The sequence below is a fragment of the Stenella coeruleoalba genome, assembly GCF_951394435.1.
Source record: "Stenella coeruleoalba genome assembly, chromosome: 3".
In the NCBI taxonomy this organism is placed as follows: domain Eukaryota; kingdom Metazoa; phylum Chordata; class Mammalia; order Artiodactyla; family Delphinidae; genus Stenella; species Stenella coeruleoalba.
In genome coordinates this window covers 97,612,141-97,628,155 of record NC_137148.1, presented here as the reverse complement: position 1 = coordinate 97,628,155, position 16,015 = coordinate 97,612,141, and the positions used below count along the sequence as shown (strand labels likewise).

General features: G+C 35.0%; 1 protein-coding gene across 3 annotated transcripts in view; it reads right to left on the bottom strand.

The window, feature by feature from the left end:
* Positions 1-16,015, bottom strand: part of DMXL1 (Dmx like 1) — a 132,935-nt gene that overhangs the window by 73,483 nt on the left and 43,437 nt on the right. For all 3 annotated transcript variants that reach the window (XM_079916175.1, XM_079916173.1, XM_079916174.1), the window contains exons 9-18: positions 14,644-14,812; positions 11,258-11,470; positions 9,144-9,397; positions 8,352-9,036; positions 8,140-8,261; positions 5,352-5,441; positions 5,169-5,271; positions 4,909-5,028; positions 4,396-4,617; positions 562-2,247 (exon numbers count right to left, since the gene is read on the bottom strand). In XM_079916175.1, coding sequence (XP_079772301.1) covers positions 562-2,247; positions 4,396-4,617; positions 4,909-5,028; positions 5,169-5,271; positions 5,352-5,441; positions 8,140-8,261; positions 8,352-9,036; positions 9,144-9,397; positions 11,258-11,470; positions 14,644-14,812 — 3,664 coding nt within the window. The remainder of the gene's footprint in view (positions 1-561; positions 2,248-4,395; positions 4,618-4,908; positions 5,029-5,168; positions 5,272-5,351; positions 5,442-8,139; positions 8,262-8,351; positions 9,037-9,143; positions 9,398-11,257; positions 11,471-14,643; positions 14,813-16,015) is intronic.

Sequence of the window (16,015 nt, the reverse complement as noted above, 5' to 3'; positions counted from 1 at the left end):
TCTTATTTGAAATCTGATGGGAATTCTACAAATTTATTCATAACTCAGGAGGTTAAAAACAAAAAATGCTCTTTGGGTGAGGAAAAGACCTAATTTTATTAGGCTTGCTTGCTGCTATTCTAGGAAGGAGTATACCTTAATGTTAATTTTTTTAAAACCTCAATATTAAAAAACCCAAATTAACAGTGAATTATTACAATGTGAAAAACAAATAAAGGAGAAAGCACCTTTTATTTTGGGGTTTCTAAAGTAATTATTTATTAAGAATGTTAACTTTTGCTAAACTCAAAAGCAATTAGTTGGATTCTTAACATTATTAAGTAGACAGGTGAAAATGACTTGGCATAATGAATCTTTGTGTACTTTCTCAGAGTAGTATGATTTATGGGATAAATAATATATATTCAAGTTAAAAATACTGTGAAGGCAACAATGATGATTTTAAAAACCTTCATGGCTGTCATTTTTACAGAAATTATTTAAGATTATTTTCTGTGAAAAAAATAAGTAAAAATATTACCATCAATTTTTCCTCTAATCCTATACCCAATTTAATTTTACCTTGGCTTCTGTCTCTGCTTTCTCCAATATCAGTGCTGGTAGTTGCAATTGTATCTGCTAAAGCCATCAAAGACATCTGCTCCATCCGGCTGAGTCCTGGTAAACTAGAATGAAGTAAGTGGCCAGAAAGAACCTGAGCGTGCTCAGGACCAAAGTAAGTTGGACTGTATTGTGAAAGGTCAATAACCCTGGGCTTTGTATTTTCTTCTTCTGTCTTTAACACATGACTATCAGTCATTAAAGCTGACATCTGAAAAAGCTCATCATAACTTTCTTTTGACAACTGGTTTGAGTTATTTAAGGTACTCTGATTACTAGATTTCTCCAAGGATGAGTAATAGCTATCATCATCTGCTGCAAGTAAGGCATATAAAGGAAGTGGAGGGACAGAATCGATTTCTGTATAATCTGTATTTTCACTCTTATTGAATGCCTGGGGGTCTCGAGTAGTGCTTCCACTAGCACTGATGGTGAGAGACCTAAAGCGGCGTTCATGATTAGATTCAGCTTCATTCAGAGCCACAACTTCCCCAGCAATGCACTTGACAAGATGTGACAAGATGGCCTTTGCTCTCCGAACTTTGCCAAGATCCATGAGTTCCAAAAGCTGCAAAGGATGGTACTGAGGTAAAGTTGGGGAAAGAACATGAGCTGCTTCAAAAAGACCTGAATCTTCCATACCCACAGAAGGATCAAGCGCAGTTTTCTTTCCACAAATTTTCTGTGCAAGACTGGTCATGGATCGAGTCAGGGTTTTCTTTGGAGGATGTAATCCAGAACTTGATGAGTTACTCTGTTTTATTAAACTTATTATAGATGGAGTGCTCCCATTGCATGAATCTGTTGTAACCGGTTCTTGTTTAGAAGATGGCTGCCATTGGGAATATACATGCATTTCACAATCCATTCCTACCACCAGGATGCCATCCCGGACCCATGATAAAGAAACAGGAAAAGGTGGAGAGCCTTCTACAGAAGAAACCAAGTCCACACTTCGTAACAGTACAAATTTAGAAAGAGGCACAACTTTAGTACCTTCCCAGAGAGGAAATGCCAGGCTTTCCTTACCCGTCTGTTCTTGTACCTTGCCAGCCAGGGGTCCATACATAAAAAGTTTTGATCCAATTCCTACAGTAAGAATATGAGAACCATCTTCTCTAGACATCCAATCTAAGTGAACTAAATGCTTTGTGTTTGATGTGACACTCTCTTTACTGGATAAATATACCTCTTGTTTATTATAGGCCACTAAATTGCTATCAATACTAATGCCAGAATCCAACACTGTATTTAACTCATCTAAATGAACTGTCTGTTCAAGGACCCAGCATGAACCTCCTGTAGACTCACATTCAAAAATACTTACATGCATCACAAAGTCCTGAGAACATCTACTATTAGACGTAGGCTGCTTATATGCTACTGCTAAACGATTTGTGTGTGCACAGCTGACTTCTATAGGCCTACCAGGTACAGTTATACTACTATTGCTCTGCAGTCCATCTTCAATAAGTAACGGCCATTCTTCCCAAATGTATATAAGATCCATTTCTCCATTCTTTGAAGTGGCAGATTCTTCAGCTGTTACTCTACATCTCCAGAATCTTACTTTCTCATCTGAGCATGAAGTTGCCAATAAATAAGGAGCACTGCATATGGGATATATGGAAGAAGAACTCAGATGTCCTAAAACAAAAATAATCCAGTAACAAAATGTGAAATTTGGTTAAATAAATCTGTTTTCTTGTACTAAAGGTTTTAGTCTTTTGCATGAACTAGTGTTAACAACATGACAATCAATATTTAGCTTAAGGATCAGCAAGATCAGTAAGATGCTTTTAATGACGTCAAAAAGGTACATAAAAAGGACATTATTACCAAAACCTAGAGCTGAAAGAGAACTCCGTAATAATTTATAAGTAAGGACTCTTGACTAAATGTATAAGTATCTTATGCCTAAATCAAATAGCTAGACTAAGGCAGAATTAGAAAACCTAAATTCTAGTCCTGGTTTTCAATCCAGCATTCTTTTCACAACTCTTTGTTAGCATTATATATTATTATAAATCTCACTTTAAAGATATCAATACATTTTTTAAAATTTGTCAATATTCACTGGCTACTTCTCTATAATATTTTTTAATACAATTTTGTGAACGGCTCATGCTTACCTAAGTACTAAAAGAGTCCTCCATGATTGAAGTGTATTTCATATAAATGACGCTGAGAAGATTCCTAAGTGGGACATATGTTTGCTTGGGCTTAATGTAATTACATACTCTTAATTTCCTAAATCGGGGTTGACAAACTTTTTCTTAAAGGGCCAAAGAGTAACAACTAGGCTTTGCTAGCCACAGAGTCCCGGTTGCAGCTACTCAACTCCACCAGTGTAGAACAAAGCAGCCATACACAAAAGTAAACAAATAGGTGTGGCTACGTTCCAATCAAACTTACTTACAAAAAGGTAGGTGACCCATAGTTTGCCAATCCCTATCCTAGACTATTAAACATAAACTGCTAATCGTAATACAGAAATGTTATACAGAACATTTATTATATTTTAAAAGCATATTTCAACGTAAGTTTTTCTTTAAGTCCTCAAGGACTTAGCAGTACTGCATAAGGACACAATTAACACTGTCTATTAGTTTCTCTGAACTGAACAGAGAATAAAGAGCTTACCCTTCCCAAAAGTCTTGGTTAAAAAAAAAAATTCTCAAGACTAGGAAAAAAAGCTGTTATCACATGCTACTGTTTTTGCCAAACAAAACAAATTTTTTCCTTTGCCCTAGGACTTCTCTTTTCTTTCAAACTCAACTTGCGCCAAGGATTATTTTTAGAAACATCTTCAGTTTCTCTTAGATCTGCCATATAGTTTTTTTTAATAGAATTCAGTAGTGAAGATTATACAGCTCTGGCTAAGGATAACAGCTCTTAAAACTGTGCCAATACAAAAGTCATTCTATTTCAAACTTTAACTTGCCTTGCATTGATGCCTCTTTTATTAAAATACACAAAAAAGACCCAGAATGTAAAAGTTATCAGGACACTGTTAATACTCCTGCTAACTTCACCAATTAGAAAAGATTAAGTACCTGATAATGTGGCAAACTGAAAAGCATTCAAAGTAATTAGTCGAAAGTGATAGACAAGTAAAGAAGACCAAAAACCCACACTGTGACTATGAAAATGAAAGAACTAGGTGATAAAAAGATGGATTTTTGTCTTGGTTTTCATGATACCCTTGATACTTTGATCTTTTTTGTACACTGGAATCACCTGGAAGGCTTGTCAAAACAAGACTGCTGGGTCCCACCTCACAGCTGGTGATTTAGTAAGTCTAGGGTGTGACCCAAGAATTATTATTTCTAACAACTTCCCAAACAATGCTGATGCTTTTGGTCTGGGGACCACATTTTGAGAACCACTGCCCTAAGGATAGGATGACAAATATATATATCAGGAACTACACACTTAGAATCCTTCACAGCACAGAGCTCCAGGCAGCCAATACCAGCATTATCAAAGCTGGCAAATAAGGTGCCACCCCATTATTATCTCTGCCCTGGAAACTTTCGCTTTGTCTTCACAAAAGGATAATAAAAATTTGTTTTGGAAATCAATATTTAAGACCACAACTGGCTGACAAATGCCAGAGTCATCTGAAAACGTAATGAGAAATTTAAAATTTTAATTTAGGATACTTAAAGATATTCTTTCTATTTCTGTTTCTGTGTAGATTTTAAAACTGGGAGTTGCACCTATTTTTAAATACACAGTAAATACTCATGCATTATGAAGTTTGATTAGTCTCCTTTTACAAAATTTACAAACCTGCTGATGGCTTAACACTTATTATCTCAACTCCTTCTGGCAAATGCAACTCTTGGCTATAAACCATTTCTGAAGACAGAGTCAACTTGCTGGTACTCTGGAGATTTGCTCTGCAAGCCTGATACTTCTGTGAAAAAGGGGATAAGATCTTCTCTGGAGAAGAAGAATAATGTTCTTCTGGCTGCCAAACTGCTTCAGATATTTTTGTATCTACTTTTTCATCTATAAAACATAAAAAAAGAACCAAAAACTGGGAGAGAAACCCTATAAACATTACAATTGCTGCATTTTATAATCTAAAACCACCTTATAAAAGACAAAAAAGTTAACATATTAATATGATTCTTTACGGCAAGAAAATCAGAAAATTGTTTTTTTCTTAATTAACAGAATAAACTATAATTATCCTCTCTCAATAAAAACAGCTTTAAAAAATATCCACTGAACTATCTAACCATATATAATTTGTTAACCTAAGCCTACTTAAAGTTTAAAAAAAAAAAAAAAACTCACCCAATGAGACAGGAATGGACTTCAAATGCAAATTCCACATGTGTAACAATGAACGGTTGTCTTGGGTGCACTCTATCACAATTAGGTAGAATTTTTCCGAAAATTCATTAGGTGAGCTGCCTGTTGGTATAAATGGTGTATTTCACTACTAACATGGAAAGCTGAGATAACTTTATATATTATGTAAATATTATATCAATTTATCTTTGCCTAACATACTCTACATTTTATTTCTTATTTCATGAAAAATTCTTCTTTACCTGCATCAGATAATACTCTGTCTTTTCCTAGTCTTTTCTTCTCAAGGTTATTCAAAATGAAGTCTTCTTGAAAAACATGAAGCAGTTGGGTTTTTCTGCCTTGCTGAATGTAAATAAATACCAATGTAAGTTGACATACATATTATTTACCTAATGCTAAGTGGCCAGAAAAATAATACTTACAAGTTTGGTAATGGGATCTAATGCAATAATGCATCCTGGCCTGGCTGTTGACTGTTGACTTACGATGTTAAACACTTCACCAACATATTTCTGTTTTTGAAAAAATGGATATCTCCTTTATTAAACAATTAAAAAAAATAGTAACAAATGACATAAAATTTCAGGCATAACAGACAAATAATAAATAAGTTCAGGTGAGACTAAATAAATTCACAAGTCCTTTTCATTATAAACATTTTACTATTTTACAAAGCAATTACACAGGAATGAAGAAAGTTACAGCTCAGCTGGTGCAGAGAAAACCAAAAGCAATGCTTGGTAATTGTTAAGGGGAAAAAAAGTATTTTATATTTATAAGTGTGAAAGACTGACTTCAATCTCATGGAAATGTTCTAAGAATCAAGGTTTTTTAAGCATTAATTTTGACAAAGAAAGCTAAAGAAACAAGTTAACATACTATTTACATATGCTGATTTCTTGAGCCACTTATCTCCTGACTGCTCTAGTCAAGCACACGTTGTTAAATTCAATGTTCATCATACTGGATCCATCAGCAGCATTTGATTCTGTTGATTACTCCTTCCTCCTGGAAATAATTTTCTTCATTTTGGCTTCCATTATACACCACGCTCACCTCACTTTTAGCAATGGAATGCCCCAGGGTTCAATCCTCCTATCATTTCTACTTTCCAGCTATAGTCTCTCCCTCAGTGATCTCACTCAGCTCCACAACTTTATATTCTGACAACTACTTATTTTCTATCTTCAGACCAGGCCTCCCTCAAAACTCCAGAGACTAGCTTACTAGATCTCTTGGATATCAAACAGGCATTTCAAAATTAACATGTCTAAAGCCCGGCTCTTGAATCGCCCTGCTCCTCAAAATCTGCTGTTTAGGGACTTCCCTGGCAGTCCACTGGTTAAGACTCCACACTTCCAATGCAGGGAACACAGCTTCAATCCCTGGTCAGGGAACTAAGATCTCACATGGCAGGCAGCGTGGCCAAAAAAAAAAAACCCCAAAACTGCTATTTATACTTCTCATCTCAAGGCAAACTTTGGGAGTCATCTTCTTTTTGTCACACAAACCCCATATCCAGTCCAATCCTTACTATTCAATGTTCAAAACACATCCAGATTTGACCAATTCTTAGCATCTTTATCACCACCATTTCCTACCACTCTAAACCCCTTTGATTCTTTCCTAGACGACTGTAATAGCTTCCTGAATTGTTCTCTCTGATAACACTTCTGCTTCCCATGTCTAATCTATATAACAACCAGAGTGATCCTTTTAAAGCCTAAGTCAGACCATATCACTGTCATTATCTTCACTAGTTATTATGTCATTCAGAGTAAAAGTCAAAGTTACTCTCAATACAATCTGGCCAGGCTCACGTTCTGATTTTATTTTTGACTACTCTCCACCTCACTTATTCTGCACCAGCCACAATGGCCTCCTTGATGTTCCTTACATACCAAACATGCTCTGGCCTCAGGATCTTTACACTGGCTCTTCCTGAAATACTCTTCCCTCTACATATCGATATAGGTAGCTCTTTTATCTCCCTTCAGGTCTTTACTCAAATGGCACCACTTCTGTGAGGTTTTCCCCGACCAGCAATTACTTGGCACTCCATACTACTTCTGCAACATTGTTTCTCTCCAAAGTATTTATTAATATATTTTTACCTTTTTTCTATATTCTTTCACTAGAATGTAAGCTTAGACTTTTGTCTGTTTTGCTCACATCTAAATTTCCAGCACTTAAAACAATTCCTGAAAAATAGAAGGCCCTCGAGAAATATACGTTTCTAATTTAACACTATATATGTTTTGAAAAACTTTGTATTCTGTAAAACCATGCAATAAAAGTAACAGGGAAAAATCAAGATGGGAGCAGACCACTGACACCTATGCAATTCTGTAACCAGAGCATTAACAAAGACATTAATTGATGGTTGAGAGGACAGTTTGACTCTCTTAAACAGGAAGCTCAGTATGGCTGAAAGTTACCTCAGGGCATATTTAAAAACGCAAAAACCAAAAGAATGGAAATACTGGCTTTTGGAGGTGCTGAGACAATGCAGATGGTGGGTTGCTATTAGTTGGGCACAGGAACAAGTGCCCTCTGTCATAAGACAAAAGCTTTGTTTGCAATGGTGTTGAAAAAACTCCTGCCTGTAGTGCAACCAAGCTGAAAGCTCTTTCCTCTTGGTTAAGATTAAAATTCCACTCCTGTTATTTCAGCTTCCCTTGCCTAGAAAAAAACCTGCAGATGAACCAACATAATTCCATACACTGTCAGTAGTCCCCATTTATCTCTGAGCAAAGAAGTACAACAGTGGGCTTGCTTCCCTGGTGGCACGTGGTTGGGAGTCCACCTGCCGATGCAGGGGACGCGGGTTCATGCCCCGGTCTGGGAGGATCCCGCATGCCGCGGAGCGGCTGGGCCCATGAGCCATGGCCACTGGTCCTGCATGTCTGGAGCCTGTGCTCCGCAGCGGGGGAGGCCACAGCAGTGAGAGGTTCGCGTACCACAAAAAAAAAAAAAAAAAGTACAACAGAAACACATATTGTAGGACACTAGACTCTACTTTTGGAATGAATGAAAGATATGGTTTCTTTTTAAAGGAGGTTAGAATCACTGTAAGAGTAAAATGTGAAAAAAATTACTAAAAAATATACATTTTATTACAAATTATATGTCACAATTCTAGAACATGCCCAATAAGTATAAAGTATCTAAAAACATTTATATTCTTAGCTTCAAAAGCCATTTACTTACAGAAATGTCAGGATTGGAAAGCTCATATAGAAGTTTCTTGGCATCAATAACTGCTTCATATAATCTCAGATATTGTCCATCACTTGCTACAAAGCATGCACTAGGAGAGTTGCAGTATGCACCTAGATGTATTTTAAAAACATTTGAAATTTAACCCTTAAGCAATAATGTCAGAAAATCTCAAGTTCTTAAATAAAAATCAGAATTCTTACCTAGACAATAACTGGGTATAAGAGTGGGCAGCCATGCCACATTGGAAAATGCAGAAACATGAAGAGAATTAATCCGGGCAAGCTCAGAAACACCTCCAGAAAAAGACAATGGCCCAACTGGATCAACTCTCCAAAGAATAAGCTCACTGTAAACTGCATTGGGATCCTGAAAGGCCATGTCAATAGTGCTTTTATTCTGTTGTGCCAAAGAACATTCTTCAATATTCACAGCACCATAAGGTTCCTTTTGGTTATCAACATCTGGTGTCCTTAATGCGTTATGGTGTGACGTTGTCAGCAATAATGGTAATACTGAGTGACAAGCTAAATCATTAAGATGAAAGCGATGACCACAATATCTGGATTTGTGGGAAATACTGAGAACTGTAGAAAAGGCAGATTCCTCGGCAAAACTGACAAGCCATTGATTCAGGGAGCCATCAGCATGCTTTGAAATCATCATAACATTAGGGGTAAAAATGCTTAATTTTAAACTATTAGTTGATTTACTGTGACCAGAAGATATAAGCATTGATGTGGAACGTGTCAGGCTGGAAGTTTTTTGTTTCCCTTGCTGAATAGCCAAGTCAACATTCTTGGTACAGGCATACATCACTATGCTTTTACAGAGAGAGTTTGCATCACCTGTGGGGAAAGCTACAGGAATTCTGGAAACAAAGGACACCTAGAAGAAAGAAAGTAGCATTAGAATTCATGAAATTATATAAAGAGGTTTTACAAAACAGTACCCACATTTAACAAGTAGCTCTCCAGAGATCATAAAAATAATACCTGTACTTGACGAAACATACCAGGCTGGTATTCATCCAGCCAATCCACATGCCAAACCAGCAAAGAACCATCCATGGGATGAATACTGAATAGCATGTCTGCATTTTTACTCCATTCAGACAGAAGTACTTCAATCTGATGATCAATGGCAGCTGATGGTAATGGTACAGAACTTGAATTTGGTACCAATTTATCACTGCCCAATTCCTTCTTTTCAAGATTTATTTTCAGATCATCAATACCGTCATCGATCTCTATAAGCAAAAGGGTTCATGAACCAAGTAAATACAATCAAGCTACTACTAAAAATTAAGAAATATCTTTACAAATGCATTCAAAATGAAAAACAAGTTTTCATATAAACAAGAAATGGGGTTCCCTTTAAAAAATAACTTTGCTCCAGGAATATAAGGCCACGGAGTTAACTCAGTACTCAGAAGGCCTATAAGGCTGATTCAGTGGATTATTAGTAGAAGGACTAATACTAGACTGGAAAGTAGGTAAACTGGTTTCCAAACCCAGATGTACCACAAGTAACTACTTAGAAGTAAGACACAGTACTTCTCTGGACCCTAGTTTTGCTCATGTTAACATGAGGGAGTTGAAATTAGGCTGAATTTTTAAAATATAGTATTGGAATGTAATTTGTACTTTCTTTATAATGTCAGATTCATAAAACCTAAGTCAACCACACTAGCCATCCTCTAGGTGTAAGCATTTATAACTGATATGACACCTTAAAGAAACTATTTTAAAGAAATACATTTTATAGTGCCTAATTTCCAGATTTCCTTCAACACATGCCAACTTATTAATACAAATAAATATGTATATTCTGACCTCTACATCCAAGCCCCTATTCCTGGTTAGGAATACAAAGCCTTTCTTAAGAGACTATCAAAAAATGTTAGCTTGTTTACCAGATTTTAAAAATTAGTCAAGACATAAAATCATTAAGAAAAAGAAAAATAACTCAACAGAAAATTAGGCAAAAGGCACGAAGAGGCAAACCACAGAAGGGTTAACATAATTCTGCTCAATTTAACTCAAGAAAATTCAAAGTAAAACAAGACACCATTTTGTCCATATCAACAGCCAAAAAATAAAAAGATCCAGTGTTGGCAAGGATGTGAAAAAAGGATATCTGCATATACTTAGAGGGAACATATACTGGTAAAACATTACTAGAGGGTAATCTGACAGAATTTATTGAAATTTAAAAATGCTTATACACTATGCTAATTCCCCATCTAGGAATCTACCTTACAGAAAAATTCACACAAAGATGAAGAGATGTGTTACTCTACCATTATCAGTATATAGTGAAAAACAATTTAAATCAATTTAAATGGCTATCATCAGAAAAAATGCTTAAGTTTTCTCTTGAGTCTCTTGACTCAGGAGCTGTTAAAAATAAGAAAGAAAAGTGCCTGTTACTGAATTTAAAAAGCAAGCTGCAGCACACTATTTTCATTGAAAAATGAACTCCCATAGTACAACTCTTAAAAAACTACCTTTATGCATATATTTGTGTGAGCATAGAAAAGAATAAATCTGGAAGGACACTTATCAAACTTAACAATATGGAAACTTTATACACGCCTGTATTGTTTAATTTAAATTTTTTTTAAAGGGGAACCTGCAATCTTGTAATTAAAACAAATAACAAAAACATTTTTGATTTCTCTCTCTACTTGACTGAGGCTGAATGCAAACCTTAAGGCCCTAGTGTACTGCTTCTCAAACTTTAATATACATATAACTCATCTGGGAATTTCATTAAATTACAGATTCTTGTAGCTCCAGGTGGAGCCTGAGATTGTACATTCCTAATAATGACAATGCTGCTAGTCTGCAGATAGTCCTCTAAGTAGCAAGACCCTAGTGGCTGACAGAAGCATAAGTATGGAGAAGTCTAAGTCCCTACATCATCATCAGGAAAGAAGCCACCTGGAACAGGAACATCTACATTGGATTATTAAATAAGCTAGTCCAAATTTGTATTAAGCCACTGCAATTTGAAGGTTATTTCTAACAGTAGCTGGTGTTACCATAATATAAAAATCTTTGCTATTTTAAATAAAACTTTATAATTTTTATCCTTAAAGCTTTACCTTCATCAGATTTTACATCTGCCTGATTAGAGTCTTCTACACTCATCTCAGAAGATGGTTGCTCAAAACTTTTTCTAAGTTGTTGTAAAAAGACTTCCATGGACAAAGAAAAATGCAGTTCTTTATTGTTTAGCCAGTGTACCACAAAAGGTCCACTCTTCTCTTCATTTTCACTTAGACTCAGAGACGTAATAGAAGGAAGAAGTGGAATGTCTATAAAGAACAACAACAAAAAAATATTAAAATTTCTATTATGCTAGCATATAAAACATCCATGTCTCTTATTTTTATTATTTACTGTTACATTTATCTTTAAACCTCTGCCATACATTTTATTTAACCTATAAATAAGACTCACAGTATAATGGTTCACACAATTATTATTCATGAAAACAGACTTACATGGTAAATTTAAAACACTTACTGTAAAGGAAATAAAATTCTACATTATATACCGTAACTTATTTATATATACATACATATACATTTTTTTCTATAATTTTAAAAAATATTCTCATTAAGAAATATGTCTATAATTTGCAGACATGTTAATAGGGTAGTCTTCTTAATTTGTATAGAAACTTTGGTTAGAAATATATTTTAACCTGATCTACCATTAAAAATGCCATCATTAAGTTGTCAAAGGAACCAGTGATATGTTTATCTCAACAGCAACAACTTTCTTTTACTTAACAGATCCTCATATTAACTTTTTTCATGACCTACCTATCTAATTCTAAGATAGATACTGCTTATTTATTAGCATCAAGATTGAAGTTAGAAAGTATGAAACTGAGGTTCCCTTATATTCAAGAAAAGCATTCAAGACAAGCCAACTCAGCTACAAAAAATTGTTCCTTGGTATTACTTTTGAAATCATTGCTAAGTATACTGAAGTACAAATTCAGAGTAAATTGTGAAAAATGACAATCCTAACTTAATAGAGGTAAAGAAAAATTTGTCTATCATTATTAAATAAAATCCAAATCTAGATCATGCTGGTGTCTGCTGAACATTATAGGCTGGAATGGATTCAGCGAAGGTAAATAATTTTCTCCAGAGCAAATCTACTGATTTTTTTTAAAAGGAAATATAAACAATTTTAAGTATTTGTTCAAATACCGTCTATTGATGGACACCCATAGGAACAGTATTATAGGGCATGAATGGTAAAAGAAAGGATAGAAGAATCTTTTTCCTGGTGGGAGGGAGGGAGACGCAAGAGAGAGGAGATACAGGGACATATGTATATGTATAGCTGATTCACTTTGTTATAAAGCAGAAACTAACATACCATTGAAAAGCAATTATACTCCAATAAAGATGTTAAAAAAAAGAATCTTTTTTCTGTCCCTTCTAATTGGCGTTGGGTTCTAAGAGTTGATGGATATTATCTAATCCAAGCGCTCTGTTTATTATTATATATTCATTAGTATAATTATTTGATTAATATTTACCTATCTCCTACCTAGTTATATGCTTCCTAAGAGCAAGGACCACACTGTTTTGATCACTACTGTACCTCCAGTTCCTACCACTATCTCCAGTTCCTATACTGGCACAGACTAAACACCCAATAAAACCCTTGAGGGGCTGAACTGCCAATCCCACTGTTCCTAGGTAGATACACAATAGTGTTAGGGTTTGAAAGAGTGTCCCCAAGAAAACTTAATGGGTAGCATTTTCTGATTTTCAACTTACAATCAACTCAGAAGATATAAGCAATGCCTAAAGTAGATCACAGGCCTAGCTGTAAAGTACACACAATTAGGGGCTTATGCTGACTTTTAGCAGAAGCATTCTGGCTGAAAAGACTCACATTTCCTTTGCCTCCTGACCTCACCCAAAGAATCTGATAAAGTCATTTTTTATGAGAAATCTTCATGGAAAGCGTGTAAGAACTAGAACTAAGAGAACACGCTATTATGAACTCCTCTCCTGTATCATTTTCCATTGATGGACAAATAAGTGAAGCCATATCTGAGTTGGGCCTTGCAGGAAAGTCATTCTAACAGACCTAATTTAGGGAAAGGAGTTTTCACAAGGTCTAATATAGCTCCTAATATTATTATTTTGCTTTGATTTGCCCTACATATATGAATTTTTCTTAGGGACCCACAATCTAAAGAAAGGTTTTAGAGTTTTCCTTATTGGAAGGTAGTCAGGGAGATGTTACACAGGAACTTAGGGTTTATTTTTTTCATAATACCTCAGCCTTTTCCATTAAAGTCAGAATTCAAGCTTTCTTTATTCTCAAAATATTGTCCTTTACTCAGCAAAGACTTTCAAAATTATTCCACTGACCTAGAGTTGCCTCTGGATACTATAAGTGCTGACAATGTACATTTTTTGATAAGGTAATAAAACAATTTTTTAATAAAAATAATTCAATATTCTCCCATTTACATTTTCATGGCTCATGGATTTTGGATTCTTTTAGAGCTGGGACTGTAGTTAACCATATAAAATTTTAAAAATCAGCAAATACTCTTTATTCCTACCACAGGTATCTCAGCACTTTTTAACTTATCAAAGTACTTCTCACTTTGATTCAAGTAACTAATGGACTGTATTTATTGCTATGTTTCTTGAAGAATGCAATCCAGTGTGTTATATGGAAATAGGTTATGCTTAATTTATGTTTAAGAATATCTCAAAATACATAAAAACTCATCAACAGTGGTTATCTTCTGGGAAGGAAGACTAGGGTGGAATAGAGGTAAAAGGAGGATTTTACTTTACACTTCCTGTACAGATGGCATTTATCATGTGCAAATATTATTTTTAACTTTTTTCCCAGTAATATTCTAAGGTTCCACTTTAAATGCCCCCAACTGTGACCACTTGGTTTTTAAACTCACAGAAAATATTTACTAAAATGATAAACACTTCAGTCTTCAAATTCATAGATAAACCCAGGTATTCTAGATCTTTCAGTCTGTTTCATAGTACCTATTTGACTACAGTGATAAGTTTCTTAATTCTTCCAGTTATAATTTCTACATACTTCTGCCCTATTTCTGAAATGGCTCCAAAGATCAAGTACGAAACACATTGGTTTCGTTTGAACAACTATACAATAATTATAAAATACTACTCTGAGGTGTTAACCTCTTTGTTATGTATTAGCTCAAATCTCAGATATCAAATACAGAATCTCAATGACTTATCAAGATCTAAAATTACAGACCAAATCACAGACTTAAGAAGCAAACAAGTAAATAAAAACTTCTTTTTCTATAATCAGTGAGCTGGCTAAAATGAAAAGTTAGCTAAGAAAGTCACCTACAATTTTTTACTTATTAAAAAAGTAAAAGTATAACTTATTGGTTATAAAAATCAATCTACTCAATTTGAAAAACATTTTCTGAACAGTGCTTTATTACCCGTGGCTGGGTTGATGCTGGCTGCAATATGAAAGTGGCAAAGTGCATTGGCATGCAGTGGAGTGTTCCTGTGAACATGATGAGGATCTTGCTGATGTGGCAGGTATCCAGTATGTGCTACAAGTGCAAGTGATCTCCTCCGACCTCTACGAAAATGTTTCAGATTTACCTGTGAGAATAAAAACAAAGTCAAACAATGCAAAACAAAGTAAAACTAATGCCTGTATTGTCATAAGCATATATGTATAGGTTACATAATGATTGTTAGATAGTACATATATCCTATTTCAGATAAGTTTATATGTACAAATATCTTGCAGTATTTTTTTTTTGTTTATTTATTTATTTATTTATTTTTTTTGCAGTACGCGGGCCTCTCACTGTTGTGGCCTCTCCTGTTGCGGAGCACAGGCTCTGGAAGCGCAGGCTCAGCGGCCATGGCTCACGGGCCCAGCCACTCCGCAGCATGTGGGATCTTCCCGGACCGGGGCACGAACCCGTGTCCCCTGCATCGGCAGGCGGACTCTCAACCACTGCGCCACCAGGGAAGCCCTCTTGCAGTACTTTTGTACAGCAAAATTGAAACCTGGAATAAGCCTGGAACTTAAACTGCTTGACTCTTCTTTTAACCATCACACAATACTTTAAATTTTTATTTAATATTTTCTGAGAATTAATTTCCTAAACTTAAAAAAGTTTACAATGTGTGTGTGGAAAATGATGTCCCTATGTATACTGTTCTCTTCGTATCCTCAGTTTACTTCCTATGACCACAAAGCACTGAATAAAACTACCATGATACATTAGGATGATATTTCATAGTTTGCAAAGCACTTTCACAGAGATCATCTCATTTGACCCATAAAGCAGACAATGCAAATATTGTTATTCTCATCTTTCATATGATAAAATAGTTTATAGAGAACACAAGGTCATCTAAAAGTGAAACAAAGGTCTTCAGATTCCTAGTCAAGGACTTCTTTCAACTATTACTACACATAACCATTCTATCAGTGGTTGAGTCTCTACACAATATATACTTAATGATATTCTGTGTCACTAGAATACTATCTAAATTTGAGAAATAGTGGTTCCATATTCATACAAAACATTCAAAGATAAATCATTTTTAGGTCACTTTCTTGTTTTCAATATTAAGAAAATAATAAGAAGAATCTGTGTTAACTAGTCTATGTTGAATTACCCCCAACACCAAAAACTGGCTTTTACTTTCCATACAATCTTAATTAGTAAGGTAAATAATTCAAGTTCTTGGAGATTTGGAAGATAACAAATGTAGAACAGAATCTGATAAACTACTCTAATCATTCCTGTAATTATGACAGGACGAACACCCCAAGCTCTAAAGAAA